The 10,958-nt window shown below is 48.5% G+C and overlaps 1 protein-coding gene across 1 annotated transcript; it reads right to left on the bottom strand.

Annotated features, from left to right (window-relative positions):
• Positions 1-3,753: 3,753 nt before the first annotated feature.
• Positions 3,754-6,696, bottom strand: LOC130680559 (uncharacterized). The gene is made up of 2 exons (XM_057491296.1): positions 5,518-6,696; positions 3,754-4,131 (listed from the first exon to the last, which is right to left on the bottom strand). The coding sequence occupies exons 1-2, from the start codon at positions 6,529-6,531 to the stop codon at positions 3,754-3,756; spliced, it is 1,392 nt and encodes a 463-aa protein (XP_057347279.1). The 5' UTR covers positions 6,532-6,696.
• Between the last annotated feature and the right edge of the window lie 4,262 nt (positions 6,697-10,958).

The raw sequence follows: 10,958 nt of genomic DNA on the forward strand, positions 1-10,958 counted from the left end.
AGTCCCTCGTAATGTTGGTTCTCTTGGATAATGGCGGCTGTCCCCGTTCCTACTCCAGCTGCAACTCCTACTCCTAATAATACGGCGAGGGTCAACGAGACTGGTTCCCTTCTATATCTATGTCTGGGTTCAAACTCTGTTACAAATGAGAGGTCATCATGATACATCAGCCTAGGCACTAGTTGGACCATAATACAGAAATCGTGGGAGGAATTGAAGGCTGAGGTGGAGACACACGGGGTCAGTCCAGTATTACAAGCCCACCACCCCTCAGGGGGAGGGACTAGATATCTGTTTTCACCTGAGGAGGCTATGGATAAGGTTTCATTACACAGATTTTTATGAGTCGAGGGGACCGTTCCTAGGCACTTCCCTTTTCCAGTTACTTCAGTCAGGGTCAGTTTCTTGTGACTGCCCCAGCTACAGATCTCGTGGCTGGTTGTATTGTTAAAGCTGCCTGACAGCACCAGTCCTTCATAATAAGGAGGTCCGGAGGAAAAGCATAACCAACAGGATTCGGTAGTATTAGGGTTGGTGGTGTTTAGAACCCGGAAAGCCCCCTCGATGAGGTTGAGGAGGCGTTGCCCGGTACCAGAAAAGGGGGTTACTTGGTCAGGAGGGGGGAACGGAGAAAGTGGTGGTAGAACCCCCTGGTGGAACTAGGGCCTGCTTCGGGGCTGGGATTGGGGGACGTGGCTGATCTCGTAGGACAGTATTGGGTCCCACTGGGGCAGCCGGAAGGGTCTCAACTTTGAGTCTGATAGTAAATATGAGGCCTTTATCATATTCAGATTTATAGTATCTGAGCCCCCACTGTCGTCCAGTGACCCATCCATCATACTGGTGCCCCTTATCACTGAACGTGATATTTAAGGGGTTGCATAGCCCTGTCTGCTCACAGTTGGGGGATGTGTGGTTCAGGACTACTTTAAGGAGGTCCCAACTGGACACGGGGTTCCAATAAACATTACCCGTAGTTTCACAGCCCCAAGAGCTACAATAAAAGGATTCTAGGCCCCCACACCGTCGGGCTTGTTGGTGGGTTCGTCTGTCACGGGGGCAGACATAGAAAGTAGTGGTTTTTATCCTATTGCGTGCTCGGGGATAACTACACCCGCTGTCTCCATAGGAAACCTGGCTCTGGGCTGCAGAATAATCGTGGTCTGGTGGTCGAATTAGGTGGGCCTGTCTCCAAGGTATATTAGGTATGTCCCAGGTATCTAATCCAGCAACTAGGGCGCAAACATCAGGGTGCAGGGACAGCCACCAGGTCTTAAGGGGGGCAGTCTTAGAAACAGACCACACTGCCTCTCCTGTCTGAGAGAAAACCTGCCATGTCAGCAACCTGGGTTCATGGGAGTTGGGGTTCTGGAGGGTTGGAAGAAGCAGGAACATCAGAATCACTAATAGCATGGTTCTTTCTACACAAGCAAAGCCTAAGTGGGTTATCAGTCCGAGTTACTCGCCAGTCCGGGTCCGGCGGGGGTGCTTTCTTCAGATGTGAAGCGTGGACCCAGGAGGAGATGCCATCCACTTTCACGGCTGTGGGAGTGGTCAACAGGACAATGAAGGGTCCTTTCCACCGAGGCTCAAGGTTCCCTGTTCGGTGTCGTCTCACGTAGACAGAGTCTCCCACCTGGAACTGATGAGGTACTGAGAAGTCCTCTGGCCGATAGGCTTCCCTGACGGAGGCCCACACTTCTTTCTGCACGATTTCCAAGGCCCGTAACCTTTCAAGCAGAAACTTATTAGTTGCACATTCGGGGAATGTATGAAGATGAGCCAATTGGAGCAGAGCCGGGGCCCCAAACATTATCTCAAAGGGTGTTAGCCCAAAGCGGCCGGGGGTGTTCCTGACCCTGAATAAGGCGAAGGGAAGGAGGACTAACCAATCACATAAACCAGTCTTTATGGATAATTTAGTCAGGGTCTCTTTTAAAGTTCGGTTCATCCTTTCTACCTGTCCTGAGCTCTGGGGCCTGTATGCACAATGCAATTTCCAATCTGTCCCCAGTATCTTGGCCAATCCCTGACTCACCTGGGCAACGAAGGCAGGACCATTATCGGAGCCGATTACCTTTGGGATCCCGAACCTTGGAAATATCTCTTCAAGGATCTTTTTGGACACCGTCTGAGCTGTCTCGGTTTTGGTAGGGAACGCCTCTGTCCATCCTGAAAAGGTATCTAAGAAGACTAGGAGGTACTTATGTCCATACTTAGCAGGCTTAATTTCAGTGAAGTCAACTTCCCAGTAAGCTCCTGGCCGATCCCCGCGAAGCCTTTTCCCGTATGTTAATTGATGTTTGTTCACATTTACCAATTGGCAAGGAATGCAATTTCTCACAACCTCGTCTGCCATTTCTCCCAAGCCAATGATGTGATAAGGGGAGTTTCGAATCAGGGTTTTTAAGTTCTTGGCTCCCAAATGTGTCAACTGATGTAGTTGCCTTAAGTATTTTCCTGCCTCTTTCTGAGGCAGAGTACTTTTCCCACTTCCTGACTCATATGTCCCAAGGGGTGGGGATTTTTGGAACCCCAGCTTGTCCATCTGAGCGAGATCCTCGGGTGTATACTGGAAGCTTTTAGTACATGTGTCTTCTGGGTATGCCCGGAGAGGTAAGATGTTCATTCCCTGGGCCGCTTGTTTTGCGGCTTGGTCCACTCTCTGGTTCCCTCAAGCTATTAAAGATTCATCTTTTTGATGTCCAGGGCAATGTATTATTGCTACCTCCCTGGGTCTATGGATGGCTTCTAATAAATCTAAAATTTCCTGTTTGTTTTTAACATCTTTCCCAGCAGAAGTCAATAGCCTTCTCTGTCTGTAGATAGCCCCGTGTATATGAGCGGTGGCAAAAGCGTATCGGCTGTCAGTGTAGACATCGAGTCTCTTACTTTCAGCCATCCTTAGAGCCTGGGTCAAGGCAACGAGTTCTGCTAGCTGTGCGGAAGTGCCCGTTGGAAGCCCGCTGGCCCACACGATCTGGTCATCGTCTGCTACTGCAGCCCCCGCCATCCTCTTACCTCCCATGATGTAACTGCTCCCGTCTGTGTACCAAGTCAGGAGTCCCGATCCTTTTAGGGGCTGATCTCGTAGGTCCCGACGGGTCCCTGTCTCTTCAGCCAGGATCTCCTGGCAGGTGTGAAGCACTTCTTTCCCCGAGTCAGGGAGCAGGGTAGCCAGGTTTAGGATGGCGGGTAGGGCGAATTCCACACGATCGTGATTCAGGAGCAAGGTTTGGTAGTGAGTCATTCTGGCGTTTGACATCCATCTTTCCGGCGGTTGTCGAATTACACTCTCCAGCGCATGGGGAGCAACTACAGTGAGTTTTTGCCCCAACGTAAGTTTATCAGAATCTTTAACTAGGAGGGCCACGGCCGCCACTACTCTCAAACAGGCAGGCCATCCGCTACTTACTGGGTCCAATTTCTTTGATAAATAGGCGACAGGTCTCTTCCAAGGTCCCCATTGTTGGGTCAGCACTCCTCGAGCTACCCCACTCCGTTCATCCACAAAGAGGACAAACGGCTTAGTCACGTCCGGCAACGCCAGGGCGGGTGCCGACAGGAGGGCCTTCTTAATATCATCAAAGGCCTGCTGTTGTTCAGATCCCCAAACAAACGGGGCTGCCCCTTTGGTTAGGGGATACAGGGGGGTGGCTAGAGTAGCATACCCGGGTATCCACAGTCTACAAAACCCTGCCATTCCCAGAAACTTGTGAACCTGGAGTGGAGTAGTGGGAACTGGGATCTGTGTCACAGTCTGCTTTCGGGCTTTGGTGAGCCCCTTTTTCCTTCTCTCAGAGAATATCCCAAATAAGTCACTTGTTGTTGGCAGATCTGTGCCTTTTTGGCAGATGCCCTATACCCTAGTTTAGCAAGTTCAGTCAGAAGGGCTCCAGTGGCCTCTTGGCAGGCTTCCCGGGTAGGGGCTGCTATCAATAGGTCATCAACATACTGCAACAAAGTTACCTGGGGGTTGGAGGCTCGGTAAAAAGCCAAGTCCCGATGTAGAGCTTCGTCGAAGAGGGTGGGCGAATTCTTGAATCCTTGTGGCAAATGAGTCCAGGTCAATTGCCCAGTAGTTCCTGTGGAGGGATCTTTCCACTCAAAAGCAAACAGCGGTTGGCTATTCTGGTGCAGGCGCAGGCAAAAGAAAGCGTCTTTTAAATCCAGGACTGTATACCAGGTGTTTTCCAGGGCCAGGGAGCTTAGGAGATTATAAGGGTTTGGCACAGTGGGGTGAATGTCCTGTGTCCTCTTATTAACTTCCCTCAAATCTTGCACTGGTCGATAATCTCCTGTTCCCACTTTCTTTACGGGCAGCAAGGGAGTGTTCCATGGGGATTTACATTTTACTAATATCCCCTGCTCTATAAGCCTCTGGATATGGGGCCTAATTCCATCTCTGGCTTCTTTACTCATAGGATATTGTCTCACAGTTACTGGTGAGGCTGAAGCTTTCAATTCTATGACCACGGGGGGCTGATTCACAGCAAGCCCCATACCCGCCGTCTCCTCCCAGGCCCCTGGGAACTGGTCAAGCCACTCCTGGCCAACTCGGGAGGGTTCTGGTTTCTTAAAAAGGCAGTATTCATCCTCTAATCTTATGGTCAAGATACTTAGGCTCAAAGGTTTTTTCTCTCGATTAGTCACTTGAGTTTCTTCAGCTTGAAAGGATATTTGGGCTCCTACTTTGGTCAATATGTCTCTTCCTAACAAGGGTGTGGGGCATTCCGGAATGACAAGGAATGAGTGGTTTACTCATCCCACTCCTAAATCTACTGTTCTTCAGGTAGTCCAGGCATATTGTTTCTGACCCGTAGCCCCGATCACCCAAGACTTTTTGCCAGAGAGGGGGCCCTTAGCTTGGGTCAGTACAGAATGTTGAGCACCGGTGTCTACCAGAAACTCAACGGGTTGTCCCTCCACCTTCAGGGTTACGCTGGGCTCGGGGAGGGGCTCCGAGCCCCGTCTTCCCTAATCTTCATCCTCTAGCAGAGACAACACCTTCTTGGGGGGTCCCCTCGGTGGCCTCTTAGGGCATTCTTTCACCCAATGCCCCTTTTCCTTGCAGTATGCGCATTGGTCCTTCACTAAAGGGGTCCGGATGCCCAGGTACCCTGCTTTGCTAGCTCTGCCACTAGGGGGTGGGCGTCCCCTACCTTCTACTGTGGCCAAGATCCTTGTTAAATTTTTCTCATGCTTCCTGTCCCTCTTTTCCTCTTTACCTTCTCTTTCCTTCTCCTTCCTTAATTCCTTCTCTTCCTCAGTCTCTCTCTTGTGATAAACCTTTTCAGCCTCTTTCACTAAATCTTTCAGCGATAAGTCTTGTAGGCCCTCTAATCTCTGAAGCTTTTTCCTAATATCGAGTGCTGATTGTCCAATAAAAGCGAGGGCCACTGAAGCGCTATGCTCTTCAGAAGTAGGGTCAAAGGGAGTATACCGCCTGAAGGCTTCTATCAGGTGTTCTAAGAACACTGTGGGTGCTTCGGTGGCTCCCTGACTGACCTCTCTTACCTTAGCCAAATTAGTGGGGCGCCTTGCGGCCCCGCGGACACCCGCCACCAGAGCCTGGCGATAGATGGTTAGTCGCTCCCTACCTTCTGGAGAATTATAGTCCCAGTTGGGTCTGGTCAGCGGGAACCCCCTCTCTATATCATGAGGGAGTTGCGATGGTCGTCCGTCGGCTCCAGGCACGTTCTTTCGTGCCTCCAGGAGGATCCTTTCTCTCTCCTCCGTGGTGAAAAGCACCTGCAAAAGCTGCTGACAGTCATCCCAAGTGGGCTGGTGAGAAAACATCAGGGACTCTATCAGCCCAGTTAGTCTCTGCGGTTCCTCTGAAAAAGGAGGGTGGTTAGTTTTCCAGTTATATAAATTGGCGGAGGAAATCGGCCAATACTGCAGAGGTTGGAAAGGTGGGTCCCCTTCCTCTCCAGGGATGGGAGCCCCATAGGACCGGAGAGGAAAAATACCCGGGGGGCCCAAGGTAGCCCCTTGGTGGCACCGAGTTCCCTGGGCAGGTCCCGGAGCCGGCCTCACTGCCTTGGCACCAGGGATTGGAGGTGTCGGGGGTGCTGGGGCTGGGGGGACGGTAGGGGCAGGAGGGTAGGGAGGGGGATCATCAACCATGAGCAAGTCTTGAGTGTCTGAGTGAACCTTGGTGGTCTCTTTTTCCTTGCTCCGAGGTTGGGTCTGGGCAACTAAGACTCGAGGGCCCACTTTCTTTTGCACCCAGGGCTTTACCCAGGGCGGTGGATTCTCCACCAACTCCTGCCAGACTGCAATGTAAGGTTGCTGATCCGGGCGTCCCTGAGGCAAGTCCCGGAAGACAACAGCTTTTACCGCTAGTAAAATGGAGAGATCGAAGGTCCCCTCCGGGGGCCACCCAACATTAAAGGTGGGCCACTCGGAGGTGCAGAAAGCCTGCCGTGGTCTTTTTTTAACCTCTACTGACAAATTATGTGCCCTCGTCCTTACTTCTGTCCAATGATCTAGCGTCAGACTGAGGGGGGTCATCACCGTCTGTCCCATTGTCAGTATAACAATTATTAGACACGTGAAAGACACGAAAAACAGAGACACACACAGATTAAACACACGGCGGCCGCCCCTTGTCTTTTTCAGATTTTTGACCAGAAACCGAAAGGAATCGGAGGGTTGATATTCTTGGCGCCCGAAAACCAACCCTATCTCATCAGATTCACCTTGCCGGAAAAACAGGTTAGAGGTCACCAGGCGTCCCTGGCCCTCTAGTCTCCCTGGGGCGTCCCCCAGGGTTCCAGCCTGCGGTGCTCTGAGTACATCTACTGACCGCAGTCTCGAACCCTTTACGGGATCGAGACGACTGCCAGACGGAGGGTACCCCCTTCAGAATTCCGACCGGTCACACTGAAAGACAGAAGGCGGAACACGGACAACCCGAGGCGCCACTGACCTTACCTCTTCCTCCAAGGGCGACTTCGGGAGTGAAGCGGGGTGAGCGCTCGATCCCGGACGAGCCCCCAAGAAATGTTGGATCTCCCCAAAGGAGGACACCACCCCAATTCACTCACGGAAGGCGTCTCTTGATGCAACGAGCAAGAGGACTTTATTCAGGAACCAGCTAGCTGGGGTCCAAGTGTCAGCCCGACGCAGCGGGTTTCAACAAGGACCCCAAGCACTCAAAACCAGAGGTTTATATAGCGTTTTCAGAGTGTTTTTCCACAAGCACATAACTTTTGGCTGGCGCCACATCCTGGGGGTTTAACAAGATAAGATCACTCTTCAAATGTTAGGGTGGTTCAGTGAGATAAGCTTGGTATGTATGATTAACTGACTGAAGTTAGCTGACTAAAGGTCACCACTGCCGGTGTCCATGATTGATTAACTTGTTTTTCTAGGCCTTACCCAGTCCCAGTTTTTTTCCTTTTCAAAGGATGCCAGAGAATGGCTTCTAGGCCCTTAAAATGGCTACTCTTATGCCAACCTATTTCTATTCTCACCTAATGCTTTAGGCTCTACAGTCTGTCCTATGTCCATTTAATTCTTAGACCAGCCAAAAGAACCTTTGAAGAGTAGAGGAAACATTTTCTTCCCCAACACACAGAAATTTCATCTCTGGGTCTCACAGGAGATGAACTAATTGATAGTGATAAGTTTATATAAAAATTTTAAGGTGAACTTAAATACTTCAGTGAATTTCCCCTTTTCCTTAGAAGGGTTTAGAAAGTTCTTAACTGGATTACTCAAACCTGATCTTGACCAAAGTTTAAAGCTATGAGGCCAGCAAGCTTGGTGGCCATATTCACTTATGCTGTAAGGCATTATGAACGGATGTTGTCCAGGGAAAGGGGTATGTTTAGAAAGGAGCAACGGCGGGAATGGAAGGGGACCTAGGAAAGGTATAGGAGGAAGAGGACAAGCAGAACCGGGGGGGGGGGAGGAAGCTGAGTACAAAATCAATTTTGTTTTTTATGTACAAAGTTAAATTTGTTTTTCTCCTCTTAAGCAGTCTTACATCAATTTGACTATTGGTCAACCAAAGAACTTAGAAGGGAGGAAGGGGAAAATTTTCCATCCCTGCAGCATCAAACTTTATTGGAGAATGCCAGGTGTGAGGAAGACTCCACATGAGCAATCTAACTGCTGAAAGGATGGCAGTTTAGCAGGAGCAGCAAGGTGAAGTTTGGCTGTTTTTGAGAGTAGTTGGTCAAACAAAGATGGGTCTTTGGGAAAGAGGATGATTCTTGTAGATTGGTAGCCAGCCATTCTTTGGTCAAGAGCAGTCATGTAGGGGCTATGGTCATGTGCAATAAGAGTTGCAGATAACCAGGTATGGGGATGAGGACACGGAAGGACCACTGTGGAAAGTTCTAAGCCCTTTAGAATTTCTCATATTTAGTATCATCCAGGATGTCACCACTGAGAATGAACAGACCTAACACACTGAGCTGAAGTAGTCTTTAAAAACCAGTTCCAGCCGCAGTGGTGGGATTTATCCCTCTTGACCTTGAATCTGAACAGAATAGTCCTTTCAATACTGAATTGATGAATTAGTAGTGAGAGAACTAGGTGAGACTTGACCAAAGTGACTCCATCTTAGGAAGTTGAACTTACTTATCCCATTTCTGTACCAAGAGTCAGTTACCCCATTTCTGTACCAAGAGTCAGGTAGTAAGAAAAACCACAAACTTCCCGTAAATCACCCCACTTCCCACTTCAGCCAGTCAGACTTAGGTGGGAAAGAACCCTTAAGGGCTTTACACAAACAGAAAAGGGGAACTAACGGTGGCGACCCTCAAACGACCCAATCAGCTTGAAACAAGTCAGCCCTAGGTAAAGGTCAACCTATCCCAGTTCTGCCTGGAAGGAAACTCCCTAACTGCCCCTCTTGAGTGTATAAAAATCCTGCTGAAACGCTCACAGGGGCTCCCGAACCAAGTCCCGCTGAGTCTGGCCGGTTGGGTGCCCAAGCTCGAGCTTGTACTGCTTTGATAAAGGCTCTTTGTTTTTACATGCCATCTGAGTCCTCCAGTGGTTCTTGGGACTCGCTGTGATTTGGGCATAACAGTAGCATCTTATCTTCAGTCTTCAAAACTCAAAGCACCTGAATTTCTGGGCTTTTTCCCTCTTTCAGTGCTGAACCTGGTAGCACCTTCTGCCTTTGGTGTGCTTTGTTTTCCAAATTGGCCTTGAATTTTGTTTTTCCAGTTGGTAATTCAACACTGGATCTCTTTGACTGTTCAGATAAACACAACAGTGAGATCACTTTACATAGACTGAGAAGTTAATACCCATTGTCAATGATGGGGAAAGGATAACTTTCTGAGTATTAACCGTTAAAACCTTAAAAGGAAGTAATCTGGAAGAAAAGGAAGTAATATGTTGAAATTACAATTCCATCTAGCAGTCCTCCTCCTGGGAATCCTTCCAGTACTTGTGGGCTGCTCACAGTGGTGAAAACTGGAAAAAAGTTAGTTTCCATAAGATAAGGATGAACTTTAGGTAATTATTAAAAATGACTTAGAGCTATTACCAGGACCTGGAGAGATTGCGATGGCTTGTTAAAAAAAGCAAGAATCAGAGACGTGTATACCACATGTTTTAATTAATAAAATGGTAACCCAAATCTCTCTCTACATGAAGTCTCAGTATGGAAAAATATATGGAGGTCCACGTATTAGGGGAAATTAGTGGTTATTCCTTCACCAACACCACACTTGTTGATCATTATATAGTTAGTCTTGAAATCAGGTGTGAAAGTCCTTCAGGTATTGCTGGGGGTTATTTTCACTGTTCTTGGTCCTTGGTATTTCCAGGCTCAGTTCTTCAATTATCACCTTCTTCTTAAGTCCAAAGGGTATTTTCCGGTTTACTCTTACTTGATCTTTGAACATTTTTTTACTCAGATGGACAGTTCTCTTCTTTGCCTCTGTGATATACCATTCTAGTTTTTCTTCTGTCTTTCTTACTCTTCTTCCTTTGTCTCTTTAAGGCTTCTCTTCCTCCCTTGCCATTAAAACATTGGAGTTGTTCAAGACTTGGTCCTGATCTCGTCTCATTTTACATTCCTTTAAGATAATGATGAACTTTAGGTAACTATTAAAAATGACTTGGAGCTCTTCCACATCCAGAGCTTTAATCAACCTTTAAAAGACATAAATTTAAATCTCTCTCATTCACAGTCTGGCTGGTGGTAGGGAAGGCCCCTTACGCCCCACACCCCTCACTTTCCCTGATGTTCTATGAGAACAGCTGTCAGCTACTTCACCCCAGAGATGCCTGGCCTTGTATGGAACCAGACGCGTCTGGCCTTGTCTGTAAACCTTGAAAGCACAGCGTATTGTACCCATGAGTAAGAAGCTAGATAAAGGCCTTGAAGGCCAGACACCTGGCCATGAAGGCCACACGCATGCGCGTTTTCAATACTTATGTAACCATGACTCAGCACCATAGCAGTATAAATAGTACAGCTTTATGCAGAATAAAGTGGCTTCTTTCAAGCACCCTCCATAATGACTCCCGCCTCCTTCTTTGGTCTTCACACCTCCCCAAGACCTCAGCTGCAACCCTTGGACCCTGACACTGGTCCAAGATGGTTGAGAGCTCTCTTTACAGATATTTTGTTACCTAGCTTCTTTCCCTTTTGTTCCTGAAACATTCCCTTGGGCAGGGGTTTCGACCTGTTGCTGATTGTATTCGTTTTCTATTGGTGCCTTAACAGATTACCACAAACTGAGCTGGTCAAACACCACCTACTTATTATCTCACAGAGGTCAAATCCTAACTCATTCAGGTTGTTGACAGAATTTATCTCTTTTCCATGCTTTGCATTTGGTGCCCTCAATATTTGGGACAGCAGCGGTGAGTTGAGCCTTTCTTTTGCCTTCAATCTCAGACTTCCGCTTTTGCCTGGCCTCTGTTATTTTCTTCTGCTGCTTGTTGGGGCTCATATAATTTTACCGGGTATAGCCCACCCA

This window comes from Manis pentadactyla, chromosome 14 (genome assembly GCF_030020395.1).
Source record: "Manis pentadactyla isolate mManPen7 chromosome 14, mManPen7.hap1, whole genome shotgun sequence".
NCBI classification, from domain to species: Eukaryota; Metazoa; Chordata; class Mammalia; order Pholidota; family Manidae; genus Manis; species Manis pentadactyla.